At 31.2% G+C, this 18619-nt stretch overlaps 1 protein-coding gene and 1 non-coding gene across 4 annotated transcripts; both read right to left on the reverse strand.

The window, feature by feature from the left end:
- Window positions 1–1773: 1773 nt before the first annotated feature.
- On the reverse strand, window positions 1774–7293 carry LOC114176100 (U-box domain-containing protein 5-like). 3 transcript variants are annotated; one of them, XM_028061028.1, is made up of 6 exons: window positions 6509–7293; window positions 5889–5962; window positions 5205–5381; window positions 4812–4919; window positions 3351–4525; window positions 1774–2963 (listed from the first exon to the last, which is right to left on the reverse strand). In XM_028061028.1, the coding sequence occupies exons 2-6, from the start codon at window positions 5943–5945 to the stop codon at window positions 2195–2197; spliced, it is 2286 nt and encodes a 761-aa protein (XP_027916829.1). In that variant the 5' UTR covers window positions 5946–5962; window positions 6509–7293; the 3' UTR covers window positions 1774–2194. The 3 variants fall into 3 exon arrangements, with proteins under 3 accessions (XP_027916829.1, XP_027916832.1, XP_027916830.1); XM_028061031.1 differs by having other exon boundaries at window positions 7148–7185; XM_028061029.1 differs by lacking the exon at window positions 6509–7293 and adding an exon at window positions 6096–6502.
- Window positions 7294–17008: 9715 nt separating this feature from the next.
- TRNAM-CAU lies at window positions 17009–17079 on the reverse strand. Its single transcript has one exon. It is a non-coding gene; the product is annotated as a tRNA-Met (tRNA).
- Window positions 17080–18619: the final 1540 nt, after the last annotated feature.

An 18619-nucleotide genomic window follows, 5' to 3' on the forward strand; every position in this document is an offset into this window, starting at 1 on the left:
TATAATCAAAACATTTGCATTTACATAAGAGTTTCGTGGCTACATCTAACCCCAACAAAAATGGGTTTAGCTCTCCATTGCCATGGAGAGCTCAAGCTTAAAAATGGAAGAGATGGAAGAGAAAGAGATACAAAGAGGAAGATGGAGTTGTTCCCACAAGCCCTAACACTCCTCCAAGCTCTCCAAATGTGTTCTTCGTGCCTCTAAAATGCCAAAGATCCGTTTCTTCTCGCGAAAACAGAAGAAAAAGAGCCAACTTGCCACATCAGCAAACACTGGCGCCTGGCGAAAGGGTCTCACCGCCAGGCGGTATCGAGCAAACAGGGGCAAAACTGGCAGCTACCGCCCGGCGGTTCGTAACAGGGGCGCCTGGCTGGCACTTGACTGGCGGTCTGTTCCGCCTGGCGCTTGCGTTGTGTCGCCAGGCACTTCCTGTTGACATTTTTTTTCTTCTCCTTGCTATTCCGGGTCACTCATTAATCTGGATTTTTGGACAAAGCTTCCCATCTACAAAAAGGACACAAAAAATGGGGATTAGTGGTATATTTAGATAAATGTAACCCAAAATGTATTTATTTACAAAAGTAAGGTAAAATTGAGGATTAAGTAGGTTAAAAGCTTTGGAAGAGATGATTTTGCTAATGAAATATAGCTTGGATAATGGTAAAAATTAACATTATCAACCATTACACCAACACCGACAACCGACAAACAAACCAACTAAAATAATACCATACTGAACCCCACCTACAGACACAAACTACACAAAATCATGGAAGTAATTTAGAAATCATGCAGAACATCACAACAATCGAAAGACAAACAAACCCAAAAATAGAATTACGAAAACCCTAACCCACGAGCAAACACAACCCAGAAAATCCTAAACCCACTTACCTCGTTAATGATGATTAACTGGAAAATTGAAATGAAGAGCGCAACTGCAATTCAATGATGAAATGACAAGTATTAGCTGCTTCCTCTGCAAATCCGAGCTCAAGAAAGACGAAGAAATTTCCCTATTTGCAAAATTTCCCCTAAATTGATAAATTAACGTTAATTAGCCATATGTACCGTACACGTAACACACTCTAATACAAACCGTACCACCTATACAATGCTCCGTTAATGATTTAAACGGTGTTACAGAAAAGGACCAAATAAAACACGAATTGCGAAAATGAGAATCATTTTAAACATTCGATAAAAATGAGGACCATTTTAAACATTATGTCAAAATGAGGACTATCCGCAACATACACTACAAAAATGAGGACCAAAAAGGTATTTATGCCTATAAAAATATTATATACTCATATCATAAAAACTCAGAATAAATTCTAATAACATGTGAACTTTTAAATTAGTTCAACCACTGTAAAGGAAGACTTCATCTGAACCACCATTATAGCAACTTTTGTTGTTTTGCATGAGCAATGTATTCAGTGTATCAATTAGAATTCTAGAGTGAAATACTGAAATGGTTTGTTCCTCTCTTTTTGTCATGTAATGTGTACTTTAATAAGTGACATCTATTAATCTATATATTTAACTATTCACAGTCATCACGATTCAATGTCAGACTGTGTATTACCATAAAAAAAGCAGTGCAATCTACCTAACTAAATATAAAACAAGTAAACCAGTTTGATACTAAAGACAGTTTGTTAATGGTTTTTTAGAGAACTAATTCTTTATTTTTCAAACTCTCAAGGACGGTTTCAATTAAACGGTGTTCTGAACATAAAGTAGGATAAGATATTAAGTGAGTGATATTTGAACAATATAAACCATTCAAAATATATACTCTAAAATCAGTTCTCAAAATATTTACTGTTTAAGATATACAATATAAAATGGAAAGACAGCTCAATGCTCTACCAAAGAAGGCTGTTCCTATAACTATTCTGACCAACAAGTTACAAGCCAAAAACATCCCTATAACTAACACCAGAAGAAAAAACACTACTTTATACAGTTGGCAGCTACTGAACAAAATTATGCAGCAGGCTTCAAATGCTTCAAGACGAGATTTGGCATTAAGAGCAAAATGACTTGGTCTAGTCTCACCACAAATATTCAAAGAGCCTATCTAAAAATCCTCTCTGCCATCCAAAATGTCTCTTATCAGACACATAATACCCACAAAAAGGTTCTGGAGGGTATGCAGGAAAAGGTCGAAATGCATGGAACCTCATTTGCATCTCCTGTTATTTGGTGCAACTGAACTGGATTTTGAGAAGATCGACAGTCTCTTCAAAATGGAAGGTTTCTTTGATGATTTCTTTTCTTCATAGCGATGGGTAGATTCTTGAGAGGCATTAAAATTTGGCTCATAATAGTCTTCATTCTCAAACTCTCTATCTTCCTTTAAAAGACGGAGTAGTTCAAGTGCATAAGCCTTTGCCATGTCACTTCCTGAATTGGAGATGTCGACAAGAGAAGGAATAATCCCCTCTTCCATAACCATCTCACAGTATTCCACTCGTTGAGAGCATAAAGAGAGTAGAATACGCAGTGCCGGTTCCTTTTCCTCGTCACTGCCAGTCCCAAGTATTTCAACAATAGAATACATGCATCCCTTTGTTTCAACCACAGTAACCTTACCCTCTTCTGTCTCACAAAGGTTTTTCAAAATATGTATACAGTCTCTCGAAAGGGTTTTATCTCCAAAAAATTGCAGTAATTTTGGGATGCACCCCAGAGATACCATGTAGGCACACATTTGACTATTGGATGAAAAATTAAACATAATTTTAATAGCTTTTCCTTGGAACTGTTTGCTACCAACATCAAGGATCTTTGAAACAGAAGTGAGTAAAGTGGAAGCTGCAATGTTAGCTTTCTCACACCAATTTCCTTTCAGCTCTTCCATTATGGTAAGAGCTTCACCAATCACTTCTGTGTCAAGAAGACTTGCCAACATAATGCATGCATCTTCAGTTAAAATGGTCATACCATTGCTACATGAAAACCACAAAGAAGTCATTCCAATAACAAAACAGGAACAAAGATAAAGCAGGACGGCATTTTTAAATTGAAAACACTTTTTTTCCTGCTTTTAGGAAGTAAATCCATCAAATATGCGTTACGAGTATAAATATTCAAGATTAAATGAAACAATAATCTCAAGGTATTGGCCAAGGATTTGGAATGAGTTTTAGCATCGAAGGAAAGCTCCAGTATCTTTCATTCTTACTCTACGCCCCGTAAATCTTGCTTTTCAACGGTTAATTGTTAAAAAATCCATAAAACTCACAAAATAACAAATTAAAGCAAACAAATGCAAGCTAAACGAAATAACCAACAATGAACCAAGAACCAAATTGCAAGGGAAAAAGAAATTGTACCGGCAGCACTTCACAAATTCCAATAGCAATTTAGTTCCAGATCTCAGAGCTTTAACATCATGCCTCTCACAGGCAGTGCTCAGAAATCTCGTGAGTGGGTCAATGAAATCTTCAGATGGGACAGAGCAAAAGATATGGTTATTGCATTTGAAATCTATTCTCATATCTTCAATGAGTTGGCATTGAGATTCCCATCGACGTTCATGGAGTTTAGACAAACGCATCAGATCAACGTCATGAATCCGTGCACGAGATTGGTGCCTACGAGAATTGGCGCTGGTCTTGTTCAATATCAAATCTAAGCCATGATTGGCATTAGAATGAGAGGAATCTGAATTATAACTGGTATCTAAAGATCCAAGTGACACGTTACTAAGATCCATTTGGAAGTTTAAATCATACAAAGAACTTCCAAAACTCTTAATGGAATTGGAGGAAGCTTCCCATGAGTGAAAATGTTGCACTTGTCTGCTCGGGTCAGGAATGGAGACTCCATTAGTTTCACACCACTTTGATATTAGGTCCTTGAAGACCACATTTGGAGTCAATGCCATATGATCCAGTTTCTTTTTGGTTTTTGGGCATATAGTATTACCCTCATCAAACCACTTTTGTATCCACATCCTTTCATATGTTTCTCCTGAAGCAATGACAACAGGGTCATACATCAACCTTAAAGATATTGGGCATGTATATTCCTCAGGAGGTGTAGGTCTGTCCAACTCATTGGCATGAGTTCTATGCTGATCATGGTTCAAGTATGGTTCTGACTCGACGTGAAGGATGCTTTGAGACTCGTCAACTGAGTTTTCAGTTGTGATTGGTCCTTCACTTTGCATATAGACCTCAATTTGTTCTCCGGTGATGGATTTTTTGTTCTTTAGCAGGAGATACAAAAGATTTTTCAAGACAATCTCTTTCGGCTGATCAGCTGGTTTGACTTTATTTAGCAACTTCTGAATAGATCGTCTCTCTATTAAGATGGCCGATGAGGATGTAATATTAAGTCTTGCTGCTACAAACTGAAAATGTTTTATTTCAGATTCTTCCACTGAATCTTTATCTGATGTTGAAGAATCTTGCTGGAGCAATTGTTTCAAAACCTTCCCAGCTGCTACTTCAGCTGAGTCGAGGACAAATGTAACACACTCAAGATCACCAATTAGTCGAGAAATCTGCAAGAGACATTGCAATGCCAAACCAAAGGATTAAAATGAAGTTCGAAATAAATATACGATGCAACAAACAGCATAAGCCAATGTAGTGAATAAAATAAAACAAAATATCAGATATGTCAGATCAACAATAATGCGACCGTATGTAATATTCAACTAGAAAACAAAATTTTCAGCACTGTGTGGATATATTTAATTTAATCACCGAATGGATTTTACTAATTATGAGAAGGAGTGTCTGATTCACATGTAGGCATTTAGCATACGGGAATAAAAACGGACTAACCTCTGCGGCCAACATCACCGGAACCATATTCAGAATCTGGACCAAGTTTTTTACCATCGATTGTCTTGCCTTTTGAAATTTTGAGAGTATGGAATCCCCTGTCATTGCCTGGAAGTGATATTAGAACCAACTGAATTAGCTTGCCACTAACATAATCAATGATTATATAATATGTAACTGCAGTTGCTCAATAATTTTCTATGCATCACAATAAACTTGTTTCTCCATATCTTTGCTCAATTTGATATGATAGTACAGCTACTACATACGATGATTTATTTGAAAAATTTTAACTCCTGCAAAGAAGAAATGGTATCCCCCTTCCCAAGTTGTTTATGCATATTACAGAATGCTATATAGCTTTATGTAGCTGAAATAATAAGAACTACACACCAGGTAGAGTTTGCTAGATTCAGAGCAGTATATCAGCAGTTGTGCAGCTTTATAAATTGCACTGTTGAGCAAACATAGAGCCTGCATTCCGCAAGGGCGTGCTTCTTCTATACGTGGAATTATCCGCAGGATTCTAGCAACTAATTTCCTGAGTTCTGTGCACATCGCACGATGCACCTTCATAGACAAATTACAATCAATAAAATTCATGGCTTCAGTATGCAAAGTAGTTGAAAAGAAGTATTATTTTTAATTTTAACACCCCGATGGTGCAAATACTCAATTAATAACCCTTTTTTTTTTCTCTATCAGTCTTTTTTTATCATATAATATCACCTATGACATTTATCACTTCTCTCTTCACTATTTCTATCTCTGACTGGGCATAGACTTCCATTGGGGTGTCCACCAAACATTCTTCTTTTAGAAAACACCCACATATCTTAAAAGTAAAGGGTAAGCTATAAAGTCAGCGCTTTTTTCTTCTAAATCAAACAAGAAGAAAAAAGGAAACAACGGCAATTATTTTGAAAAGTATATCTTAGCGATTGACTGAGTAAAAGGCTTATATTCTCTTCATCAAAATGGATTCCATTCAAACAGTATCAATTTAATAAGAATTGAATGTAAACTGTCAATAAACATCCTCAATATAACACAATTAAATTAAATTCTTTCCAGAACCTTAAAGGAGCAAGGACTTGGTAATGTCTCTACCAGTTCACTGCCATCATATCCCATTCAGAGAGTATCCGAAGCTACAAAGGGAAGAACATTAAGCAAGTTAGTTCACTTCTTATACAAAATCATGCACAGAGCTTTAAAGAGAAATTACAGCGTGTGGATATCTAACTCCTATTAATTTATGGTTTTCAGCAGTTAGGGTAATACCTTTCCTGAAATATTCAAAACTATTTGCCAACAGCTAAGAAGTTACCACAAAAAAGTGTCCCGGGTAGTGTTATCTCAAAACTCAGTAAAAAACCCATTTGAAAGTAAGCATAAGAAGAGAAAGAGAAGATTTAGGGATTGAAGTTGGGATATTCCAGGCAATAAAGTGAATTTATGGCATCATCATTAGCTAAACGATTCATCATTCAGTTAATTTATACTGAAATTAAACTGCTGAAAAAATAAATGAAGCCAGTTTGGAATACGAAAAAGAGAGCAACAAATAATCCGCTACATGAGATGAAACGAGTTAGTATATTGGAAACAATTTGAACATAAGATGAAAATAGGATGCGAGGATTGAAAGTAATTTGGATTACACAATGGCACAGAAAGAGGGGGAAATGAATTACCCTCTATAGTGAGGACGATAAGAAGAAGCCTTCCAACAGAGCCAAGTTGATTAATTCCAAACCATCATCATCACACACTCCAAACATGCCACTACCCACCATCAATAATTAAATAATCTTTGAAACAGTAAAGCCACGAGGCGTTAAATGAGCACTTGATAAAACAGCGAAATCGCCACTAAGTTGATCGTGTGAAGGAGAATTCAGAGAGCTCGGAGTGCTTTCGTACAGCTCTACCATTGACAAGAAGCACGACGAACATCAAAACGCAACGGTTCCTAAGAAACTTTATTAAAAGTAAAGTGTAGCACGTGTCGGAGTTCATAATTATCTTTTCTTATAATCTCCAAAAAACAAAAAAGTCCCACTTTTGCTCAGTTGACGATGTCCTCCATAAGTGCCCCACCCATCAAAAAGATCAGAGAGAGAGAGAGAGACAGAAGACTTCAAAAAAAAAAAAAACCCACTAATAAAGCAAAACTGATAATAACGCAGAATTGATTATGATTAAGGCCTAAGGGGAGGGAGCATTCAATTAGGATACAACCCACGAAAGGAAAAATATCAAGAAAGGAAGAGATTGTATCTGGAGTGAAAGCGAAGCATGGCGCTGAAAATAGAAAGAAGAAGCATATTTACCAGGTTGAAGATTCAGAGTTTGAAGGAAAGAGGAGAGAAAGTGAGAGGGAAGATAAATAAATAAATAAATAAATAAATAAATAATAAGAAGTAAAATAAATAGTATGAGTGAGGAAATTGAAATGTGTGGAGAAAAGGGACCAAGTCGAGGAAAGAAGAAGGAAAGAACGTGGCAATCTGAGTGGCAGTGGCAGTTTGACCTGCGAAGAAGACAGTACAGTGCCCTCAACAAAGTGCAACTAACAGTGACTATTATTGGATGACCTGCCTGTGAGGGCTGTGATGGATGTGCTCCGTCTCTGTGGGTCCCATGGTGTGGCTGTGACGAGTAGCGCTTTATCCCGCGTACTATTCTCTATCTCAAATGAGCACTTGGCACTACTCACAAGCGGTCAATAAAGTCTTACTCATTTCAATTTTTTTATAAAATTAAATTCAATATATTTTTCTTTCTTAAATTAATCCGAAAAGTCTGATTCGTTTTTAAATTAAATATATATATATATATATATATATACACATATTACTTTTACAGTTTATAATAAATATAATATTTATTTTAATACGTCGAGTATTTATCAACCAACAAATAAATTTTTACAATGAATTGAAATATAATCTTTATGCCTCCTGTGTTAAAATTTTTTTTACATCACTTCTATATAATGCATGATAAATATTATATGATTTAGTTTGAAAATAAAAATAATTTTTGAAATAATTTAAGATTAAAAATTTATTTAATTTTATAGAAATTAGACGTGTATATACAAAATATAATGAATAACTCATACACTATTCAATAGTTAATCTTAAAAAATATATTACATTTGTTTAATAAATACATATTCCATCTCATTTATAAATAAAAAATAATCCACAATATCTATAGCACTCTGAGTCTCAATATTTATAGAAAAATTTAAATGCAGTTTTTTTTATTTTCTTAGGACTAAATATGAAATTTGGATTTGATATTAAAATTTGTCTCTATTTTAAATCTTGATATATTTTTGTCTCCAAATTTAAAAAATAATGGATATAGTCCTCCTAATCCAATTGTATTAATTTTTTTTACATGTCAAACACATTTTATAATAGTATTTGAGTTGTTTTACTATTTTGACATGTTTTAACTCAAATGTCATCCTGGAACTCGTTTAACAAGTTCAAACAAAATTAACATTATTAGATTAAAATGATTATATCTACTCTTTTTTAAATTTTGAGGACCAAATTGAGATAAAGACAAACTCTAATTTTGCATGTGGGTTCATGGATTAAAAATATACTTAACCATTGTAGGTGTACACCTGTGATGGTTCCCAGGCTCTGTAGAGTTTGGCCTCAAGAAGTTATCACCCAATGACACACAAGGTAAATTCCCTTCGCACCTAAGACCAAACAAGTCCAATAACTAGGACCCCTTATGACTCTCACAACATAACCTATTATGCTCTACTTGAGTATGAATAGTTATTAGAGTTTAGGATACTTCCTTCTCGGACCTCCTCACGTCAAGGAATACACTAACAATACCATCACAAGGACTTTCTCCTTGAAATTCCTTAAACATCATTATCATCATACATGCTCACACAACAATTTTACCTTAAACTCATAACAATTCATAGTCATGACATAAATAAGTCCATCACAACATTTTCACATCAATTACTAATATTAAAAACAACCAAACAGTAGAAACAGGCAAAACAAGGCATCTAGTGCTCACCGCCATTTGCCTCGTAAAAACTGGAGATTAGTGGCATCATGCCATTGTTCAACTCCAAACCATTCAGAAAACTAACGCTCAGTGGTAGAGTTTGGCACTCAGCAGCGCTCTAAAGCCAAAATTATCCCAAAATGTAGTAGAGTTGGTGCTCAACGCCACCCTAGCGCCACGCAATGATGCACCAAATAACAACTCCATTTTATGATGTTGAGTGAACTTGGACTTGATCAGTTGTTCAAATTGATATCCTTTCCTCATTACAATGATTCAAAATAGTTTTACCACATGATAGAGTGTACCAACTTGTTCTATTGCTCAAATTCCAAATATCTCAATCAACACAAAATCCCACCAAACCATTTAAGCATCAATTCACATATATATATATCATACAAATTCACATCAAAACATACACATCAACTCAGATTCATCAAACAATCCAAATTTCATTATCATGCAAAGCTACAAATTTATCAACCTCATGCGCACCAAAAACTACTCTTACTTGACCAAGTAGCTCCAAAACTCCAAACTACCTCAAACTATAGGATGTTCTATCTACACATAAAAACATCACAAGAACGATCAACATCTACTGTTATGATCACTTATCAGTAGATACTCATATAAAAGATTAAAATGACATATGCAAACAAACAAAAAAGACTCACATGCACAGTGGCGGAACTATATGGTGACAGAGGGGAGCCACGACTCCCCCATTTTTTTTTTTTTTGAATTTTTTTATATATATTTACATATTTTTTTAAATTATATTTATATATTATTTATATTAAATTTATATTATAAAATATTATAATACAAAATAAAATAAAAAAATTTAATAGAGACATTGATTTATAAAAGAGATTAGATTTTTTCTTTTTTTTTCTGACTATAAGATCTTTCTATTATGTAAATTATCGTGTGAAAAGAAATAAATACAAAGAGATAGATTGGAAAATAAAGGTTGAGAAACACATAGATTGAGATTGAAGTATACATTCTTGCATGATCTCTCACAGATCAAGATTAGTATCTTATTATGATTTATGTATATTAAATTTATTATTCTTTTTAGGATGTTTCTCCCAAATTAAGTTTATCTCAAATTAATATAAATCCTAATTATGATTTTAAAGATTCTTTTATGAAATTGGTATGAACCCTAATTATAATTCTTCCCAAATTATTATAAGCCTTAATTATGAAATTTAGGGATTTTGTGTTCTTCGGTGCCTATGGTATTTTTTTTTAAATTTTGAATTTATACAATGTTGCTTATTCAATTAAAGTGGTATGAGTTTTGTTATGTTTTGCGCTGTGATAATTGTAATTTGTGAATATAAATTTTAGTTTTTCTAGATATGCAATAGGTGATAAATTTACATTAGAAAGATTATGATAAAAAGTAAAAAAATTAATTCTTTTTTTTTAAAGAGGAAGGTTTATGATAAAAATGAAAAAAATGAATTTACATTAACTGAACTTGAGAAATTTCATGAAAACCAAGAATTCAAGACAATAAAAAACAAATCTCTAAAGTTCTTAGAGTTACATATAATGAATTTAAAAATTCATTAGAACACGATCTGAGAAAAACGACCTCAAATTTGACAATACCACCAAATCAAATTGATGAGGTACGAAGGACTTATCTAAAATGATATTCATGGTTTGGTATTATGATATAATAGCGAATGATAGTAATATTTTTTTAAATTCTACTATTATGTGTCCTTGTTTTAAGCAAAGGAAATAAAGAGAAAAGATGAAGAGTCTTTTTTTTTCTAACTAAAAACAAATTATATATAATAAATCTAATTTGGCACCCCTACATTTTTTATCCAAGTTTCGCCACTGCACATGCAACAAAAAAACAAAAGACCATGAAAAAGGACTGAAAATTAACTTACTTGAACAGAAAAAATGATCGGTCCAAATTGATATGCTCGCTACGATGATCACTCCTACGGCCTTAGATATTCAATCAGGGAAATAGAGGACAAGAACTTCTAGAAAAAAGTCAAAGAGCTCTAAAAATGTAGTTTCTAGAGAATTGATATGTTTTCAAGTAGTAAAACATGATTATAAAAATTCTATTTATAGTGAAATAATCGAGTCTCATTATTTTTAAATCATTATCAATATTAATTTTTAGGATTTTACACTATCAACCTCGTAAAGAATTTGCTTAACCATCTTTTATAGGATTAAACAAAATATTATAAAAAAGTAAAATCAATTTACATGAAATATATTTCAAAGATACTGTAAATTAATCGAAATAAGTTTGATTATCATTTACTCATACTAATATTAATTTTTCTTATATATGCAGAGCATCAAAAGGAAATTTATAAGTGCAAGTAAAAATGAATGTACAACAATAAAAAGTAAATCTGATTGCATACATAACTCAATTAATTAAGAGATAATTGGTTATTAAAATATCTGAACCTTGCTAGTACATAAAACTCTTAAAATAAACTGATATATATATATATATATATATATATATATATATATATATATATATATATATATATATATATAACACATTAAAAACATTTATTAGTTAATAATGATTGTATTAACTTAAACGTCCGAGGTATCCCCTCCTAATTCAGACCCTTGCATGGAAGTGGAAGAGGTTCCAGCAATACCAAATAACAAAAAGAGACTCCGTCGACTTCAATAAAAACAATAATGAATTATAATATCTTAATCGACAATATTATAATTATAATCAAAATGTTTTATAGTAATATAATACATTTATTAAAATAATAATAAAAATGATGAAAAAGAAAGCTGCGAAGCAAGTTATACAATTTTATTTGTTTTTTATTTAATAGAAACATAACCTTGTTTTCCAAACTGTTTTGTTTTCATATTTGATTTTCGCCTCCACCAGTCACAGTCATAAATTTGATGTTGTAAAGTGTCATTCTCGGACATGTCTTAGAGAAATAGCTGAGTAGCATAATATCTGTGGGCATTTATGTTACTGTGGAAAAAAAAGTACTACAGTACAATTAATTATTGGCTATTACAGTGAAAGAACAGAAAATATTTATTGTTGAAATATTTATGAGGGCAGGCATAATATTTACTTCCTTTTTCTTTCTGATTTCTTTTTCCGGCCATATTTCAAGTTGGTTAAGGTTGGACCTGCTTTTGTCAAAAATATTTTTCACATTCGTCGATTAGAATCGGGTCGTTGGATAACCTAATTAAATAATAAAAAAATAACAAGAAAAATATGGTGACGAAATGAACCAAAGCTAATGAATAATATAAAAAATTTAAAACCATGGAAATATATAAATAAAGTTATGACAAAAAAATTTAGAGAACAAATATTATACATTTTTTTTGACAGCACAAGTTATAAAATTAAACAACATAAAAATTTAAAATTTTCTAGAGTAATGTGGCGGCTTGTTTGGATTGTTTCAGGTTCTCATGTTGAAATTCAACGCCTAAACATATGTAATTTGGTTTTTAATTTTATAAAATTCAAATTTAACCGATAATAAACCAAGCCAAATTTTGTTTGAGTCGAAGGATAAAAATTCATAATAAATTTTAGGATTCAATTGTGATTTTTTTTTTTCAAATTACTCTTTGACAATTTTATTGCTTCCCTTGTCATTTATCATTGTTATATTTTTGCACACACACCAACAAAATGGTATTGTGGAATTTAAGTATTCTTGTGCATGCAAACTTACTTTTAAAATGTTGGAATTACACTTTCAAAATTGTTGTCTTCATTATTAACAATCTTCCTATACTTATCTTGAACTACCAAACATATTATGTTATTCTTTATAGGCGTAAATCAAATTATAACATGTTTCATATTTTTTACTACATATGCTACCCCTTACTTAGAAAATATAATAGGAATAAATCAGACTTCAAATTACATGTTTGTCTGTTTTTTGGTTACTCTGTTAATAAGAAAGGTTTTATTTGTTTGCATCCTAGTGGTAAGATATATATTTCTCGTAATGTGTTGTTTGACGAAGATAACTTTTCTTATAAAGTACACCCAATATTTTTTTAACAATCTTTGTTGTCATCTCATATTTCTCCTCACTCACATCCATTCCTTTTATTGCTTCCCATGCCTCCATCTCACACTAATGAACCTAATGATCACCACACATCCATTATATCTTAAACTCCTCCATCAATCACTTATTCTCATGATATCATCACTACAACTAATAATCATTCTTCCTTCTCTAATAATGATGACTCACATGAAAATTCTTTTATATATGTTATTGCTTCTTCTACAAATCATGCTTCCACTCTCAATGTGCATCCCATGACGAGAAGAGCTAAGTCTGGTATATGAAAGCCCAAAGTCTGGACTTTCACTACTACAGACGTTGTGCCTCATTCTCCTCAGGTTGTCATTAACGATCCAGAATGGAAACATGTATGAATCTTGAATATAATGCTCTCATAAAAAACAATACATGGACTCTAGTTTATCCACCCCTAAGAGTGCACATTATCGATTGTTAGTGGATTTTTAAAAATAAATATAATCCAAATGTGTCCTTACAATGACGAAAAGCCCGATTGGTAGCTTGTGATTTCAATCAGGTAAAAGGAATTGATTACTTTGATACCTTTAGTCCCGTGGTTAAACTTGTGACAATTAGGGTCGTTCTCTCACTTGCCATATCTAATGCTTGGCATGTTCACCAACTAGACGTAAACAACGCTTTCCTAAATAGTGACCTTAATAAAATCGTATATATGGATCAACCTTTTGATTTTTCCTCCAATTTATACCAAGTTTGCTGCCTAAACAAAGCCATTTATGGATTGAAACAGGCTCCTTGAGCCTAGTATAAAAAGTTTAAGCAACACACTAGTGCATAAACGATGATCCATGTATATGCATAAATGGCTTTGTTTAAGCAACACACTTGAGCCTAAACAAAGCCATTTATGCATATATTAATTTACGTTGATGGTATTCTTATTATAGGTTCCTCATCTTGCGCTATTAAGAATCTCATCACTACTTTAAGTAATTCGTTCTCACTCAAAGTTCTCAGAAGCCTCCACTAATTTCTTGGTATTAAGGCTCACTGGACACCTGATGGCTCATTACTACTTAATCAAACCAAATGTGTTCGCTAACTTCTGCAAAAAGTCAACATGGTCGACGCTAATTCACAACCTTCACCCATGGTCTCGTCACCTAAACTTATAGTAGATGACACTACAACTTTTCAAGATTAAACTCTCTTTTGGCAGGTTGTTAGTGCTCTTCAATACTTGATGTTCACTTGCCTGATATCACGTTTGTAGTTAATAAGGTCTCCCACTACATGCACAAGCCACAACTTCATCATTAGAAAGCTTACGTTACGTTATTGACACTCATTCCCATGGTCTTCATTTCACATCGTACAAAAATTTCTCTATCCATGCCTTTTCCAATGTTGATTGGGGTCAAAAATTGATGATCGCAAGTCAACCACCGAGTTATGTATATACTTAGGTTCTAACCTTGTCACCTGGTCAACCAAGAAACAACATGTTGTCTCTCGTACCAACACAGAGTCTAAGTCACGAAGCATTGCCGTTAGGAATGGCAACAGGTCGGGTACGGATAGTGCCTACCCGCAACAAAAAAATTTGTCTGCTACCCGCCCTGCTACCCACGCGGGTACCCGTTTAAAAAAATACCCGCGGATACCCGTGGATATCCGTAAATATTTAAAAAATATATTTTAAAAATATTTGAAATTAAATTTAAATAAAGTTACAAAAAAATGTAAAATAAAATATAATTTTAATTTTAATTTTAATTTAATATAATAAAATATTATTTTTATTTTTATTTTAATTAAATTCAACTTAATAAAATATAATTTTAATTTTAATTTTAATTTTTTACGCGTAACGGATAGCCACGGGTACAGGTAGTATGATACCCGCACCCAACCCATTTACCCGCTTTCCGCGGGTAGCAAATACCCACGGGTACCAACCATCTGTCACAAACTTTATCCATGGATACCATGGATACGAGTATTTTTGTCATCCCTAGTTGTCGTTGTTGCTACTGATGTTTCCTGGCTTTGTAACCTTCTCCTTAAACTCACTCTTCAACGAACCACTCCTACAATTTACTTCGAGAATCTTGGTGCAGTTCTACTCACCATAAATCATGCTATGCACTCCAAAACCAAATACTTCGCTCTAAATGTCCACTATATTCGTGATTCGTCTAAAAACAACAACTACATAATTATCATATACTCGTTCGTTATCAAATCGTCGATGTTTTCATTAAAGCCCTATCTAAGTCCTCTTTTATTCCTTTTCATGATAAACTTCGTGTTTCTACTTTAAAATCTCCTCCTAAGTTCAAGAAAAGTGTGTTAGGGATATATATATATATATATATATATATATATATATATATATATATATATATAGTCTTATGCAATAAACTCTTTGTGATAGTTTTACGTTTCATGCTTTCTTCTTCCATCGGTTGCCCTAAACCTCACATTTTTGTATATTTACTTTTCAATCCATTTTTTTTTTCAAAATCATTCGAATTTTTTTTCTCACTCACTTGTGTACACTTATTCGAATATATTTTTTTTCTCACTCACCAACGCTCACATTCAAAACTTAATTTACTATCATTTTTCATCTTTCTTCATCTTCCTAAATATTTTTTTTACTTGAACTTAAACTCCAAATGTTAACTCTTGAATTCCCCATATTTATCTCATTTTTAAAAGTTGGTTATAAGATGAACGTTTTATGTCTTGATACATTCCAAAGTGCTTGTCTACATCTTCTTTGTTTTTGTTTAATTTTTAAATATCTTCAATACTTTATAGGATATTTTATTTCATAGCAAACACTAGTCAATTTATCAAGGATACAGTAGAAAAAAAAGGATTTTAAGCACCGCGGTTTCCTAAGATCTTTAAAGTCAAACATATTTTGAGGATTTTTTTATGTATATTCATGGTATTTGTCCAGGTAATATCTGTTTATTCTTTATATAAAATTTGTATTTTTTTAACTTATTTTTTATTTATTTCAAATTATTTTTAAAAAATAGATCTTATAGTATACATTTTTTATATTTTATTAATTTTTAAATATATTTGTTTGTTTTTTATATCAAATTTGTATCTATAAACTTATATTATAAGAAACCATTTTTAAAATATATCTCTAACTTTCATTTTTGAAAATTTATTTAATCACTATATAAAATATTTCATTCTGATTATAAAAGGAATAATAACATTCTAAGACAAGTATGACTTAGATTATATTTATTGTTATCCACTGAGTAAAAATTGATAAGTAAGAAATATATTTATTCCTAATCATTCAAACATTTACTAAATAAATTATTTTATAAAAAATGGAAATCAAATTAACAAAAATATGATAAAATTAATTTTTAAATGTATTATGAAATAAAAAAATGTATGAAAAATAATTACGCATTTGGTTTTTTCTTAATGTATGAAGTGACCATAAAAATGGTCAAATGATTGAAATCTTTTTCAGTTTACATTTCAAAATTATTAATATTTTATTATGTATCAATATTTATGTGTAGTAATTTATTCTGAAGTATTTTTTAAAAAGTAAACTCAATTTTAAGAAAAAAAAAATAGTTGCAATGTATATTAACATTAAAATTATATTTATATATAAAATTATTACTTTTTATTATTAATGTTATCCATGAACAATAAATTGATAACTTATAAAGTAAATCTGTTAAATAATTACATATTAAACAAGTTTTTAATAATTATTTTAAAATTTAAAAAGTTTAAAAAATAATGGAAACCACTCTGTAGTAATTTATTCTGAAGTATATTTTAAAAAGTAAACTCAATTTTAAGAAAAAAAAATAGTTGCAATGTATATTAACATTAAAATTAGATTCATTTATAAAATTATTACTTTTTATTTTTAATGTTATCCATGAACAATAAATTGATAACTTATAAAGTAAATCTGTTAAATAATTACATATTAAACAAGTCTTTAACTAACTATTTTAAAATATAAGAAGTTTAAAAATCAAGGGAAGCTACTCATATCAGAGCCAGGTTTCGATCCTGGACCTGTGGGTTATGGGCCCACCACGCTTCCGCTGCGCCACTCTGATTTGTTGTTACTGTGAAAGATTGAGAAATATTAAACTTTGGTTTACAGATGTATCTATATAACATGGTCACAAAGACATCATATGCCATTATTAGAGATGACAAATAAACCCATCTTCAAAGGTATTGTCCAAATTCATACCTTTTTTGATAGAGAATCTTCGTATTGATTGAGTATAGGTAGGAGTGATAAAACAGGTTAAGCCTAATGGGCCAGTCCGTTAGCACGTGTTAAAAGGGACGAGTTAGGTTAAGGATTTCAACCTGTCAGCCCGTTTTGACTCGTCCCTTCCGTCAACTTGATGGGCCAAAGTAAAGGTCAGTCCGTCCTGACCCGTTGTTCCATTTAAAAAAATAAAAAAAAATAAAAGTAATTAAAAAGATTATTTTTTTTATATTATATTTTTTAAATATGTAAATATATAATAGCATTATAATTTAAATAGCATTATAATTTAAATCATTAACACCTACAAATTAAGTTTCAATTATTAGTTATAATTGAATAATTTAATATGTAAATTTAATAATTATTTTAATTTATCTAATTAAAAACATTAACTAATCAATTAAAAATTTAAAAAATATTTTATTTCATTAAATATGCCTTAAATAATAATTTATATGTAAATATAAACAATTTTTAAAATTAAAAAACAAAAAACAAATTAAAAAAGTTAAAAAAAAAGGAAAAAAAAGTGGACAGACCAGCCCGGTCTGGCCTGTTAGCCGGTCCAATATGGGACGGGTTGTGATTGTTGACCCGTTTCATTTTTACGGGCCAGTCCGGCTCAACCCATTTTTTATGGGCAACAGATGGGTCGGGTAAAAATGGGCTGAACTCACCTGTTTTGCCACCCCTAGGTATAGGTATGGATATGGAGAATTCTCAACTTTTTCAATTGAGTACATAGATGAGTATGAGGATATACATATTCGCTCTGTCCCCGTCCTCATCTCCATAATACCCGTCCTCGTTTAAATTATTAAATTTTCACATTTAGTTAAAAAACCTTATATATATATATATATATATATATATATATATATATATATATATTACTACTTTTTGTTTCTTCTAATTATTTGGTTTGTCATGAAATTCATTTGCATCTTCAATATATTTTTTTATCTTATTATAACATTTATGTAATCATGTTCAAATGATGTATGTCAATTAAATATTTTTTATGTCTCACATTTGAATATTTCTATTTCTATTCTTTTTTATTTATTGTATAGTTTTCTTTCACATTTAACACTCTCAACTTAAGTGTTTAATAGCTCAAACGTTTCATATTTACAAGGTAATATAAAAAATTCATCTTCTTTACTCTATTATTATTAATTTTTGTTTCATTTGAAAAACTCTTTCGTTTTGCTAAATTTTTTTTCTTTATTTCTTAATCATTGACTATGTTGATATTTAAAAAGTTTTTTTAAATCTCTTAGGTATTTTTCATCTTATCATATCCTTAATTATACATTTATTTTCTTTTTTGTGATTTCATTCAATAATTTTTGAAATTGTTTCTATGACAT

This window comes from Vigna unguiculata, chromosome 3 (assembly GCF_004118075.2).
Source record: "Vigna unguiculata cultivar IT97K-499-35 chromosome 3, ASM411807v1, whole genome shotgun sequence".
Taxonomy (NCBI): Eukaryota; Viridiplantae; Streptophyta; class Magnoliopsida; order Fabales; family Fabaceae; genus Vigna; species Vigna unguiculata.

Bases quoted from the DNA above. Each gene is read 5' to 3' on its own strand.
- LOC114176100 (XM_028061028.1), bottom strand. From the start codon at position 5,945: ATGGGATATGATGGCAGTGAACTGGTAGAGACATTACCAAGTCCTTGC. The intron at 5,382-5,888 runs GTTCTGGAAAGA...TTGTCTATGAAG, and splicing joins CAAGTCCTTGCTCCTTTAAG to GTGCATCGTGCGATGTGCAC. The intron at 2,964-3,350 runs GTACAATTTCTT...GTTTTCATGTAG, and splicing joins GAATTTGTGAAGTGCTGCCG to CAATGGTATGACCATTTTAA.